This window comes from Catharus ustulatus, chromosome 16 (genome assembly GCF_009819885.2).
Source record: "Catharus ustulatus isolate bCatUst1 chromosome 16, bCatUst1.pri.v2, whole genome shotgun sequence".
Classification (NCBI taxonomy): domain Eukaryota; kingdom Metazoa; phylum Chordata; class Aves; order Passeriformes; family Turdidae; genus Catharus; species Catharus ustulatus.
Window position 1 is genome coordinate 298086 of NC_046236.1, and position 14673 is coordinate 312758.

General features: G+C 46.0%; 1 protein-coding gene across 3 annotated transcripts in view; it reads right to left on the reverse strand.

Moving 5' to 3' along the window:
* The window catches only part of CRAMP1 (cramped chromatin regulator homolog 1), a 59593-nt gene that overhangs the window by 20617 nt on the left and 24303 nt on the right, over window positions 1-14673 (reverse strand). For all 3 annotated transcript variants that reach the window (XM_033073745.2, XM_033073744.2, XM_033073743.2), the window contains exons 7-10: window positions 8729-8814; window positions 7928-8051; window positions 6756-6837; window positions 3567-4826 (exon numbers count right to left, since the gene is read on the reverse strand). In XM_033073745.2, coding sequence (XP_032929636.1) covers window positions 3567-4826; window positions 6756-6837; window positions 7928-8051; window positions 8729-8814 — 1552 coding nt within the window. The remainder of the gene's footprint in view (window positions 1-3566; window positions 4827-6755; window positions 6838-7927; window positions 8052-8728; window positions 8815-14673) is intronic.

Genomic DNA, 14673 nt, shown 5'->3' on the forward strand with positions numbered 1-14673 from the left:
ACTATAAGCTGCATCTCCGGGTGTCGGCAACATTTCGTTCTTTGTCCGTACATAAGCTGCACCTGATTACAAGCCGCTCTGTCATTCGCAGCAAGGACCTGCGTGCAACAAAGTTGCCAAACAGTAACAGAATCGCGGGATCGCGGGGTTTACTGGTTCGGCTCAGGCCATGCGGGCTCGGCCTGCTTGGGGCTGCTGACGGGGCCAGGTGGCCCAGCTCAGTGCTGCTGCTCAGCGGGGCCGCTCGGGGCCGGCCGCTGCTGCCGCGGGGCTCGCTCGCCCCGGCCTGGCACTGTCCCACGGTGGCAGGTGGGGACAGAGCCTGCCAGCATCCGCGGCAGTGGCAGCAGGCAGGGATGGAGCCTGCCGGCACCCAGGGGAGTGGCGACAGGAGGGGAAGGAGCCCCCCCGCTCCCATGGTGGTGGTGGCGGGGGGGGTGGGAGTCCCCCGCCTCCCCCCCAGCTGCGGGGATGGCAGCATGGAGCCCCCTGCCTCTGCCCCGGGCTGCGGGGATGGCAGCACGGAGCCCCCCGCCTCTGTCCCAGGGCACGGGGATGGCAGCACGCTCCCCCTTGAGCTGCGGGGATGGCAGCATGGAGCTCCCCGCCCCTGCACTGCCAGTACGGAGCCCACCTGCACCCGCCGCACAACAGAGTAACCAATTTGTAACAATCGTGCAATTGCAGGTTTTACTGGCAGGTGTTCGGCTCAGCACCTCGGCTGCACTTCCAGGGTTGGAAATTTCAGAAAATTTTTCACATATTAGCCGCTCCTGAGTGTAAGCCGCATTTCTGGGGTGGGAGCAAAATTTTAGTCAAAATGATGCGGCTTATAATTGTGAAATTACTGTAAGTATCCCAGATCTGTGAGATGTCAGACCAAAAGTCTTTGCAGTTTAAACAAAGACCGTATCTGGAGCTGCATCTGAACAAAGATGGGTTTCAATTTATAAAATCCTTCACTCCATATCTGTAGAATCAGAATCAAAAAGAACTTCGAGGGGGGCTAAATCACCAACAAACAAGGATCAAAGAACTCAGTGTTTGGGAACAGTGATACACTTGCATCCGCGCTGGAACAGAATCTTTAGCTCATCCTATCTACCACATGCATTTGAACAGATCTGCTGAATTCTGTGTCTTTGTAAAAGATGTTTTACTTGGTTTCAATTGGCTGCACTAGGTGGAATTGGCTGCCCAGGTATCACTGGAGCGAATCTTAAATACATGTTACAGAGCACAAGAAGGAAAGCAAGTTCATTCCCTAAGGTCTGCCTAAGGAAAAAGGTACTTTCCTGGGACTGTTAAACAGCTGTCCTGCAATCTGGGAACTTTCACACAAATCAACTGTGGAAGGCACAGTTCTATTGACTATGCTGTTCTGAAGAAATATACGGTAATTTCACGAATACAAGCCGCACTGAGTATAAGCTGCATCTCTGGGTGTTGGCAAACATTTTGTTTTTTGTCCATAAATAAGCTGCACCAGAGTATAAGCCGCTCTGTCGTTCGCAGCGAGGACCCGCGTGCAACAAAGTTGCCAATTAGTAACAGAACCGCGGCATGGCGGGCTTTACTGGCTCAGCTAAGGCTGTGCAAGCTCGGCCCGCTCGGGGCTGCCGACGGGGCCAGGTGGCCCAGCTCGGCGCTGCCGCTCGGCGGGGCCGCTCGGGGCCGGCCGCCGCTGCCACTGGGCTCGGTCACCCCGGCCCGGCGCTGCCCTGCGGTGGCAGGCAGATACAGAGCTCCCCCTCCCCCCACGGCAGCGGCAGCGGGCGGGGATGGAGTTTCCCCGCTCCTGCCGCTGCGGCGGTGGGCCGGGACGGAGCTTCCCCGCGCCCGTGGCAGCGGCAGTGGGTGGGGACGGAGTTTCCCCGCTCCTGTCGCGGCGGCGGCGGGCCGGGACGGAGCCTGCCTGCTCCTGCCGCGGCAGGCGGGGGCAGGAGCCCCCCGCTTATCCCACAGGCCGCAGGGATGGCAGCACGGGGCCCCCCCGTCTCTCCCCCGGGCTGCGGGAGAGGAGGGAAGAAGAGATCTCTCCCGCTTCTCTCCCCGCCCCCCGTGCTGCCTGCAGGGAGCCAGCTCCACCCGCGGCGCAACAGAGTAAAAATTTGTAACAATCGCGAAATGACGGCTTTTACTGGCAAGTTGCTCGACTCGGCACCTCAGTTTCCACTTCTGGGGGTGGAAATGTCAGAAAATTATTCACGTATTAGCCGCTCCTGAGTATTAGCCGCATTTCTGGTTTGGGAGCACAATTTTAGTCAAAATGATGCTGCTTGTATTCGTGAAACTACTGTATTCTTTTCACTCTCACACCGTGTAATTTGAAATACAGTAATTTCACGAATACAAGCTGCACCATTTTGACTTAGATTTTGCTCTCAAACCGGAAATGCGGCTAATACTCAGGAGTGGCTATTATGTGAACAATTTTCTGACATTTACAACCCCAGAAGTGCCAGCCAGGGTGCCGAGCCGAGCAGCTGCCAGTAAAACCCAGGATTTCGCTATTGTTACAAATTGGTTACTGTGTTGCGCGGTGGGTGGGGCCAACTCAGCGTGGGTAGCGTGGGGGGAGGGAGGGAGGCAGGGGAGTTCCCTACTTCAGGCAGGGGAGAGGCAGGGGGCTCTGTGCTGACATCCCCACGGCTCGGGCAGGAGGTGGGGGGCTCCGCCCCCGCCCTCCACCGCCACAGTGGGAGCAGGGGGCGCTCCATGCTCGCCCTCTGCCGCGGGAGCGGGGCGTGTGCTCCGTGCTCGCCCGCTGCGGGAGCAGGGTGTGCTCTGTGCTCGCCCGCGGCGGGAGCGGGGCCGGGGCGAGCGACCCCAGAGGCGGCGGCCGGCCCCGAGCGGCCCCACTGAGCGGCCCCACCGAGCTGGGCCACCTGGCCCCGTCAGCAGCCCCGAGCGGGCCGAGCTTGCACAGCCTCAGCTGAACCAGTAAACCCCCCGCCATGCCGCGGTTCTGTTACTATTTGGCAACTTTGTTGCACGCGGGTCCTCCCTGCAAACAACAGAGCGGCTTATATTCAGGTGCGGCTTATTTATGGACAAAGAACGAAATATTTGCCAACACCCAGAGATGCGGCTTATACTCAGTGCAGCTTGTATTCGTGAAATCACTGTACCTAAACATTGAAAATCAATGCAGTTTTCATGTGGAATATTAATCTCATTCAAGACCCATTTCCCACAAAAGGTTGGATCAGATGACCTTCCAAGGCCCCTTCCAACCTGGGCTGTTCTAAGGTTCTGTCAGTCTGCGAGAACAGAAGGCATCACACCTAAAAACTTGATCTTTGGAGTAGTCACATTAAATGTTCACTGGAACACCAATGAGACTCACAGCAAACCAGAAGCTAAAACACAGTGTAAAAACCATACTCAAGCAAAGTTCACTCTTTTGCCAGCTGTCTTGTGTTGTGTTTTTTGTGTAATTTAAACACAGGAATTTCCAAAGCTCTTGACATGGCTGGTTACTCATTTATTGTGAATGTACAACTGGGTAATTATTCCCCAAATGAACCTGGAATTTAGCATCTGAAGCACGAACAAGAACTTACTGGTTTGGGATTGACTTCAGTAGAGATCAGTTTCAGAAGGCAATTCAAGAGCCTCTGCTTGTGAAAGGTAGGACATACAGGGACAGCACTTGATTCAGATGTTTGCTCTCTAGCATCCTGGGTTTCTGGCTCCAAGACAGCCAACCAGTCATATTCCAACTGCAGCTTGTTCGGTTTGCCCATCATGAGGTAGACTTCAGCTAGCGTAAGGCTCTCAGAGGTTCGCAGACTCCATCCTTCTTCTCTAACTTGTTGGGAGAGCCGACTTGGGTCATCCTTTAGAGATTTTGTACTGGATTGTCCCTGAGGTGGAGGTGGAAACAAGGAGCCCAGCTTCTCTTGAGAATCCTCCATTACTGCATCCGTGATATCCTTGGTACAAGCATCGAGCTGCTCGCCCTGGCTGTGGCTGGCCTGAGTTTCACATCTGCTGCTGCCAGGGGAAGCCACACCACCTCTCAGCAGCTGGGAACAGGAGTCAGAGGTCTCTGCACTCCTCCTGCTTGGAAAAGCTACTGGAGAAGCATTACCAGCTGCTGAGGTAGTGTCTTTCCCACGCAGTTTGTCTGTGCAAGAACATTTCTCTGGGATGATTAGGTCCTGGCAGGACTTCATGTACCGTGGGAATGGATCGAGCAGAGAGAGCTCCTCCACATCGGGGATCTTGCTGCAAGCACACACTGTGCTGCATGAGGGTAGCACAACTGCCTGGTCACTATCCAGGGCCTCCCTGCCCTCCACACAGGGGGCCACTGAGCTCAGTTTTTCCTGGTGCCCTCCTGGATCCTGAAGTCCAGAAGGTGGTTTCTGGAGGGAATTAGTGATGCCAAGATTTGAGGCTGTTCCTTCCACCAGGACAGGCTCTGGGGCACCATCTTCAGTGCTTGCAGAAACTTCAGCTGTAGGCTGCAAGGCTCTACTGGGCTCTGTAGTGCTCTCTGCCCTTCCCACACCCTTACCTTCCATTCCCCGCAGGTATTTCAGCTGCCCCCTTGCTGTCCCCTGACCACTCTGTATGCCAAGGATTTGGGCGGGGGGGAGTAAGTGAGAGTCTTTTGTGTTTTGTTTGCATTTGCCTGTTTCCTGCCAATGCACAGTACAGAAGGCCTTGGAGTGGACCACTCTGGCTACCCCAGGCAGTGGAGTGAGGGTACAGTTCTCCCCTGGAAAGAGATGGAGCATCACTTTCTCCTCTGAGAAGCTGCCTCTTATTTCTGAGTCTCTGGAATCTTGAAGTTGCTGTTCTTCGAGTGTCTTACGCTAAAAAAGATGTGTCAAAGAATGTAACAGTTGTCTGCCCCTTCCAAAAAAGCACCTGGGAGCCTATTTTGCAAGTTTAAAAAAAAAAAAATAAAAGAAAACCTAGCTGATCGAGGACATGTTCTCTATTCAGCACATATAATAGTGAAGACATTATAATCAGAAATTAAGTCCTTCCAGTAGTGAAGACTTGCTACAAGCCTGAAATAAATATGCATTCCAAACAAAATTACTTCTCTCCATTTCCAATACTACCGTAACTATAAAAAAAAAAAATCCCAATCAACAAACCCCAACAAAACCTCCAACACTGCACAGCAAAGCAGCCTCTCATGAGTACAGCAAACTCCACCTTATACTCTCTGACATACTTCAGAGTTTCAAGTGCTATGCTGCTACTTCTTCCAGGCTCACAAATTAAACACAAAAGCCTGAATGAAAGGCCTAAGAAGAAGATAAAACCTACTTGTCAGAAGGACTAGGTTCAGAGCAGAACGGAACAGTTGTTAACTCACAAATCATTCTATTGTATGGATCAGAAGCAGGGACACTCTGAATGCTGTATGGCTCAGACAGTGCAGAGATACATTGCAGGCAGCAGCAGCTACTTTGACAAGAAGCTTAAGTCTTCATTACTGAAACTGCACTAAGTGCAAAGATCTCTTAATCTCTCTGCTGAAACTGGAAACAGAACAGTCTAGTTATTATCCAGGCTGTATGAGTGTCACCCACTGATAATGAAACAGACTAAGATCACTATTTAAGGAAATTACAGTAATTTCATGATTATAAGCTGCACCTGATTATAAGCTGCACGTCCAGGTGTCGGTAACTGTCTTGGGTTACAATACAGAGTGTGATAAAAGGTATCTATTCTATCACCATCTGTTGAGGGTGGGGGACAGTCATCCTTATCTCCGTGGGAGATACTCTGCTAATGGGCCATACACTGAAACCAGGTGGGGCATTGTTCTTTGTCTTTTCACATCCCATCCTTCCTCCAGCAAGTCATTTTCTGCTAATGGCCCATTGAGTCCCACTGTGTGACTGATAAAATTACTTCATCCCATTGGAAGTTGCTCCAGCCAGGGGGAAGAGCCCAACATTTCTTACCAAGATAAAAACAGAGGTTTTGGGACACTAAGGTAGTCCCTTTCTCCACTGGACTCCAGAGGAAAACCGGATTTCTCCACATCACCACTAGACCTCAAGAGGGAAACTGCACCTTCTACAGAACCACTGCTTCAACTGAACTACATCTGTCACTACAAAAGGACTACAGCCACCATTTAATGGGACTGCTACCAACACGTGCCTGACAGGGTGTCAGGTTGTACTCTGGTTTTGTCAGGGTTTGGAGTTTATTTCTTTGTAGCACTATATTTCTATTTTAATTTCCCTTGTTAAGAACTGTTATTCCCTAATTCCCATATCTTTGCCTGAAAGACCCTTGATTCCAAAATTATAATAATTTGGAGGGAGGAGGTTTACATTCTTCATTTCAAAGAGAAGCTCCTGCCTTTCTCAGCAGACACCTGTCCTCCAAACTAAAACAGTAACTTTTTGTTCTTTGTCCATATATAAGCTGCACCTGATTATAAGTCACACTTCCAGGTTCGGACCAAAATTTTAGTCAAAATGCTGTGGCTTATAATCGTGAAATTACAGTAAATAAAAGCAGGAACATAATTTTTTCTTAACTAGCTTTCATGGAATCATAACAGAGAAGAGTTGAGATAAAAGCAGAACACTATGGGATCTCCCACAAATGCTTCCATTTGTGATGCTGAGACTTTACCTCTATTTTTACTAAGCAGGGACTGGTACATTTATGAAGTAGATTCACTTTTCTGATGCAAAACTTGAAACTTAGAATGGGAAGGGAATTAGAACACAGCACATGGAACAGACTAAGTAGGAAAAGGATACAACCCGCACTTCATGGAGAGCCCACTTCTGCTTCAGGAATTCAAGGAGGCTGGAGACTTTCCGATGTAATTCCACGATCATCCTGTACGCGAGAGAAGCAAAGCAAGGGAACAGAGAACAACTGTTATCAGGAGCTCTATGTCCTAACCTTCATGCTTGAAGGGGAATTAAGGAATAAACTGACATTTGCTAATGCTAGCATAAAGAACACTCCCAAGCACTAAGGAACAAAAACACGACAAAACCGAAAGTGTATGTTATCCCACAACTTTAAAATCTAGGTTAACTCACAACTGTGACAACCCACACATTCTAAAAGCCTGTCAGATAAACCTGACTGTCGTGATTCAATAAGCTGTGGTTTTTCAGATGGAAGAAGATTGGAAAAGATGGCAGGACTTAGCTGAACTGCAAAAGTGCAGGCAAGGTACAAAACCACTACATAAAGTATAAAAAGAAAGAGAAAAAGGGGCACAAAAAAACTCTTAACCATTTACTTTCTGAAAGTATTTTATTAAATACAGAGAAGAGCATGGATATTTTTATCATTATCTTTGGTCCCTACACTGAAGTGCTACATTTGAAACAACACTCAACATCATAGAGGCCTCATGTTTGCTGCCCCAAGTTCTGGACTAGATGTAAGTACCAGGATGAACAGCCACTGATGACACTGAACAGTTGCACCAACAGCGCTCTGCAAGGGAGAAGCTACAAACACCTTCCATACTGCTTTAATCATTGGGTGCAGGTGAGATGCTCAGAGCCTTGGTGCAGGCACCTCTGACCAACATCTATGTTCCCTCCTCTCTGTCTTTGGTACATTCAATACAAATTTTAGTAGAACCAAGGCTACTATCTCCATTTTACTTGCCCTCTGCTCTGACATTAAGTGGGCCAAACTATACTTATCTCCAATGCTAGTAGCTCCCTCATTACTCAAATTAAAAGATATAAACAAAATGGTAATCTGATTTTCCCACGTGATAACACATGTTCACAAACCATGCACTCTGGTTGGACAAAGGCTTCAGACTAAGTATATTCAGGCCAACTGCATTATAAAAGACAAATTGCCGAACTGGCAAAGAAAACCCTGAAGAAAGAGGAAGGGACTAGGATGCTGCTCATCTATTTTCCTATTCTGAGCACTACAATCAGTTCTCCATTACCTAAGCCGTGGGTTCTGGGCAAGACTCTGTACTCGAGCCCATGCATGGTTATTCCGTGGCTGCAGCTCCACAGGGACCTTGAGAGGAAGTCGTACTGGCTTTTGGTCCTCTTCATCACTCACACCTGAATGGAGATGAAGCACAAAGGGTCAAAGCAAGGACAACTCAGTCACAACACTGTACTTCCAGTTACACACAATACAAAAGATCAGACACCCCCTACAGACAACTCAGGTAGCTCAACTTCATCAGTGGAGTCTGCTTCATTAATTACCTTTTGTTTCAATATGTTCTTATCCTTGGACACTGCAGTGGTACCAGGGATTCCACTTGAGCAAACAGTGTCAAAAATCAGACGTCTGGAAACTTTGAGCAAGTATAGTATTTCAGACCTTTGAGCAGCCTGACCCTACTTACTTGGGAGTGAGGAAGAAAACAATAAACCCAAAATGAAATCACACATAGCTGAATAGGAGAAGGTAAAACATTTGAAAATGTTTGGTGCTAAACACTGCACTGCTGTTGATTCACTGGCACCTTCACATACAGTGAAAGCACAATGTGTAAAGCAGCAGTGAACTGGTCTGGTGTGGGTATTTCCTCTTCATCTTAGCTGGTAAGAAAACTGGGCGAGTCCTGAAGTTACTGGGGTTACACAATCAAACAGGCCAAGACAGAATACTGTGCTCAGGACAAACAAATTTCCCTGCCAGTGATGGACAAACCAGAACAAGCCTGCTCACTTTCTGTACTTCCAGCCATCTTCTAGAACACCATTGTGTTCCAGTATCTTTTACTCACCATCTGGATCACAGAGTTTCTTCAAAGCCCTGCACATGGGAGCTTTGATACGCAGGTTTCTGCCTTTGTAACGAACAGTTGTAGCCCTGGATATATGGAAAGAGAAGTACTTAGATGAACCAGTAACAACAGTGTGTGAATACAGACCTATCCATCTTATGCCCTGTCCTCTTCATCATCTTTATATATGACTTAGATACAGGACTGGAAGGGATACTAAGCAAGTCTGCACATAATACAAAACTGGGAGAAAGTGTGGACTCCCTTGAAGGTAGGGAGGCCCCGTAGAGAGAGCTAAACAAATGAGAGAGGACTGGGCAATCACCAACCATGAGAAGTTCAACAAAGGAAAGTGCTGGATTCTACACCTGGGATGGGGCAACCTTGGATGTATGGACAGACAGGGGAATGAGATGCTGGAGAGCAGTGCCGCAGAAAGGACGTGGGGGTCCTGGTTGAGGACCAGTTGGAGCTGAGACACCAATGCTCTGGAGCCAAGAGGGAAATCCCTGTTCTGAGGGCAGCAGGTCCAGCACTGCCAGCTGGGCTGGGGGGGGATTGTCCCACTCTGCTTTGCACTGGGGTGGCCTCATGTTGAATATTGTGCACAGTTTTGGTCACCACAATGCAATAAAGATATTGAACTATTAGAGAGTGTCCAAAGGAGGGCAATGAAAACGGTATAGGGGGAAGCCATATGAGGACTTGATCTGTTCAGCCTGGAGAAAAGGAGACTAAGGAGAGACCTCCTTGCAGTTACTACTTCCTCATGAGGAGAGAAGGGGCAGACACTGATTTATTTTCTATGCTGGTGACCAGTGACAGTGTCCAGGGAAACGGCCTGAAGTTGTGACAGGACAGGTTTAGGTTGGATATCAAAAAAGCAGCTTCTGCCAGAGTGCCTGGGCACTGAACAAGCTCCCTAGGGCAGTCATCACAGTACCAAGCCTGTCAGAGATCAAGAAGCATTAGGCCAATGCTCTCAGGTACAGCATGACTCTTGGGGATGTTGCTGTTCAGGGCTGGGAGTCAGACTTGTTCTTTCCAGTTCCACTTATTCTGTGATTCTGTGATCAGGGACACAGAGCAAAACACCATCATGGCTACAGGAATGAATATAGAAATGTAAGGGTCTGCACTGCAAGTTTACGGAGCAGTCAGTCTTTCCTATCACCTTACTTTTCATTGTGAAGTGCTACTCTTGTGACTGTTCTCTTCCAGACTTTCATGAAACACTTGGTTGTCCACTCTGGGGAGGACTTCTGTTTTTTAAGTGGAGTAAGATTATATTACTTTGGTTCAACAGTACCCTCACAGACAGCTGCTTCATAAAAGATAAGTGGTTTTGATTTAGTTTTCCCTTTATACTCATGACTCTCAACTATAGGAAGAAAGAGTTTGAAGTTTTTGCAGAGTCTTGCATTTGGAAATATGATTACCATATCTGGTGGACATGAGGTCTAAGGGCTTGTGGAAAAACCTGAACATAGTAAGTTTTTACACTATGATTTCACTGGTTTAGCTTCAATATCACTTCAGCAGTTTCAAAGATTCTTAAAAGTCAGAGGTCATTTTTGTTTTCATACTGTGAAACAACTTGATTTTTCACTCCATCGGTCCTGGTTTTTTTTTAGGGACTTAAAAGGCAAGCATTGAGCCCAATCAAATTACCAATGTCAGTATTACTACCTAATACTTGAAGCATTAAAGATCAGCTAGCATAGAAGCAGCAGGATTGAACACAAGTCCTTGCAGTAAAGTGAAATAAATTAGAGAGCATATTCCTATGCGGTAAGTAAAACACCATCATGCAGGAAGAGTAGTTGTCTACAGTGCTAAGAAGAAAATTTGCAAAAGGGCAGCAGAAATGAAGGTAGACCTGAGAAGATGGAGCTGATGGGGTGAGCAACTCAAAAGTTTCAGTTACTGAACTGTGAACTTCTATAGATTTGGAATATGCCTGGGCTGGAAGGGCAGATTTCCTTTCAACTTAATTATTGGAAACAAGGTCACACCAAGTCCAAAAGCGTAAAGTCTCTGTTAGTGTCTTCCAGTGTAAAGACTCTTAAAAACAGACACAGAAACCCTTGTGGACATCTAATCAAAAAGCTAAGGTAAGGACGAAAGGTAAAAACTTGTGGGCACATCAACCTTAGCATGAGACTCCACATCCTCTTGTATTTATCCTCACAATAAAGTGTAGATATAATTTTATCAGAAAATCAGCATTTTGTACAATGATCCTCATCCCTATTTGTAATCTGTTTTAATAAATTCTTTTGACTGCTTGTGCAAGCTGAGACTCTCCTCCTTTATTTTAGTTAATGCAATTCTTTATTATCAAATGTGCCCTTGAAGTATGTGAGTGAAGAGTCAGAAACAGCATTATTGTTATTACCATCATCATAATTATCACCTTGACAATACAATAGTACAAGTAAGAAGGGGTTTGTGGAGAGAAACAAAATTTTTATATTAACTGATATGACTGTATAAACCAACCAGGTTTTGTGGAAATTATTTCATCATGTGAGTGGAAGGTGACTGAAACAAGAGCCTGGTTGCTCAGAAGGCCTAGAAGGTTTGATCTACCTAAAACAGCTGAGCTAAATGATCTAAGAAAAAGAAGAAAGAAGAAAAGTGCTGTTGTTCATTTTTCGTATTTCCTATGTCTGTTCAAGAGCCTAGCTAGTTGATCACAAAGCATTTATTGTTGAGTCAGGCTTCCTGGTAGTTGTTCGTGCTCAATTTGTCTGCCACCTGTGCAGGTGGACCTTGGACTGCAGGTATCCACCATCTGTTACCATAGAGCGCCTTATAAATGAACATGGATCAGCATCACAAACTCCTGACTACATCTCTGTCTGTGCTTCAATGGGCAGAGAGATGAGAAAAAAACCAAAACAACCCAACTAAAACCTAAGATAAAAGCCAGAAAAGAAGTGTGAAAAATGTAAGTATCTCATGGGAAAAATACTATTTGAAAGAAAACCCCCACCAAATAAAAACCAAACAAAAAAAGGAAACACTAGAAGGCAAACCACATTGGAGGAAACCAAACAACTGCAAACCTGCTGATATCTATATGAAAAAGCAGGAACTACTGCCTTCCTTGAGCATGAGGGGAAATGGTACAGTTCAGAAGTCAGCAAGCAAAGTACACCATTCACTAAATGAAGAAACACAGAGCACACATAAATGTAACAAAACCTCAAAGACTTCCTATGCAAGTTTTCACCCTGCCACTGCAGCACTCTTTCACAACTATTGTGAGCAACGATATTTTCATGGCTCCCTCACAGATGCTCTAGAATATTCCAGCTCCCTACATTCAGGTGTTCTGCTTCCCCTAATTCCCTTTTTCATTAAGTACCATTAGCTACAAGTAATCTAGGACAGTCTAAAGAATAACTTATTATCAAACTAATATAAAAGCAGATCTATCTAGACATTATAATTTTCTAATTGAAATCCATGGTTGGGAGGCTGGACAAAGACCATTTCTACAAATTTAGGGGAAAGCATAGTAAAGGAGTCAGTCTGCAACAGAATTACTCTTAGCTTTGAAGTGTAGTAATTTCACGACTATAAGGCGCACCCTTTTGACTAAAATTTTGGTCCGAACCCGGAAGTGCACCTTATAGTCCGGTGTGCCTTATATATGGACAAAGTTGGGAAATTTGCCAACCCAAAAGTGCAAGCCACAAGAGCCATGGGAGGAGACGGCGGTGACACAGCGCTGCCGAGTGGCTTGGGCTCCCAGCACCACTGAGTGGCAGAGGCGCCCTGCACTGCGGGGCGGCTCGGGCTTCCGGCACAGCAGCGCGGCTCGGGCTCCCAGTACCGCGGGGTGGCGCAGGCTCCCGGTACTGGCAGTAGCCCCGAGCAGGGCCGAGCCCGCCCAGCCCCGAGCCAAGCCCGTAAACCCTGTGATCATGCGATTCTGTTACTAATTCTACTAATTTGTTACTTTGTTGCGTGCCGATCCTCACTGCAAAAAAAAAGTGCGCCTTATAGTCCTGTGCATCTTATATAATGTACAAAGTTCAGACATTTGCCAACTCCTGGTGGTGTGCCTTATAATCTGATGTACCTTACAGTCCTGAAATTACTGCACTTATTTTCTTCTGATACCTAGATCCTGGATGCCTCCAAATGCAGAAGAGAGTAAGTCTTAAAAACGTCACTCTACTGACTAAGCATTCAGAATTATCAGTCTGACTTGACACCAAGAGCATAACCTGCCTACTTAAAATGGTTTGGTTTATATATTCTTCTTTTCAGTATGAACTGCTATTTTATGATCAAGATTTTTAGAGAGTTACAGAGTTCCCCTCAGCATGCCAAAGAGCTTTCCCAAGGAACTGGAAGACAGTGAAGAATCACTCCTATCCCACATAAAGTACATTCAGAATCTGAATCAGAGCAATTAATGCCTGTTAATGGTTTCTTTCTTACCTTGTGCTACAAAGAGCCTCTCAGGCTGGGGGCTAAAACCACATACACTACCAGACACTGAAGAGTGCTCTGCTTAACTGGTGCACAGTTATAATACTTCTTTAATCAGGTGTTTCTTGTGGTTTGGGTTTTTTTTTTAACTTACTCAAATTTCCTACATATTTACAAAGAGATCAAGAAAATATTTAATAAAAAAACACATATGAAGGAATACAAATGTAGAGTGTTGCAAAACATAAGCTAAATAAAAATGTTTCACTCCTAAAAATGAAACAAAACAACAAACCTTCAGTTTATTTAAATAAGTAACTGAGCAGTTCTGCTACACCACCATAAACATTTTTTCTTGTTATACATCCTAATCAATGACATAATAAACGTGTAGTAAAATTAAAATGCTGTAATAAAAATCTTAGCACAAAGGACTGGACAGAGAGTGGTCCTGTCTTTCAGCAGCTAGAGTAGGCCAGTATTGACCTGAGTATGCTGAACTACTCAGAACAGTTACAGAAACTGACAGAATATTTCTTAGCTCCCCCTTGCATTTATAATGATGTAAACTCTGATATATTTTCTGCAAGATTCCTCGTTTATTCAACAACTCCTCTACCACTGGCTGTTCACTAGACTCATTTGCCTGTTACTGACATTCTGGAGACAAGTACAGAGACGTATAACAGCAAACAGCCTTAACCACACCAGTCCAACAAGGATATGTCACACAGAGACTTTGCTGGTACTTACCAGAGTCAGCTGAGGCTGACTAAGGCACTCCTTAGTACCTATGACCTTGGGTAATAAGATCAACTAGGAAGCTTTTAAGTATGGTTTTCTTATGAGTACTTCACAGGGTCATTTTTCTTCCATACTTCATGACATTAGCACAGAAACAAGAGATGTCAAACAAGCACTGAATTAGAGCATGTAACTCTGGGGTCTGGAGTTGTGCTGCAAATAAATTGTAGCTTCTCACAACCCTATCCTCCCTCAACTTTTCTTACCAATTAAACAAAGAGAATGTTTACCTACTTAAGGAGCAGATCATCTGAATAATACATGTTCACATTCCCCATTTTTAATAACTTTGGATTCACTTTCTCTCACAGCTTTCCTCAGTGACATGCCTTACAAAGTACATTGCATTAAGAGGAGTGTCACACTTGAAAGAAGCATGTTAGGAACCGGAGAAAGAACTGATTACAAACAGGGACGAGGATCATAGAATTGTACCATCACTGAGCAAGATGGGAAGGTTGAACCAACCGAGGTATATGCAACATGTTTGCTTCTGGGAGCTATGAGGCTGCCCTGCAGGTGTAGGTAGTGCAGACATTCAGGTGGTAATGAAGACACAGTTTTCTCTTCTTCAACTGATGAGGTTCACCACCAAAAATGGGACAAGGGATGCAGGACAAAAAGGGAAGCAAAGATGGTCTCCTGCATGTAGACAAAAAGCCTATGCAAAAGCAACTAATTCTGAACTGGTT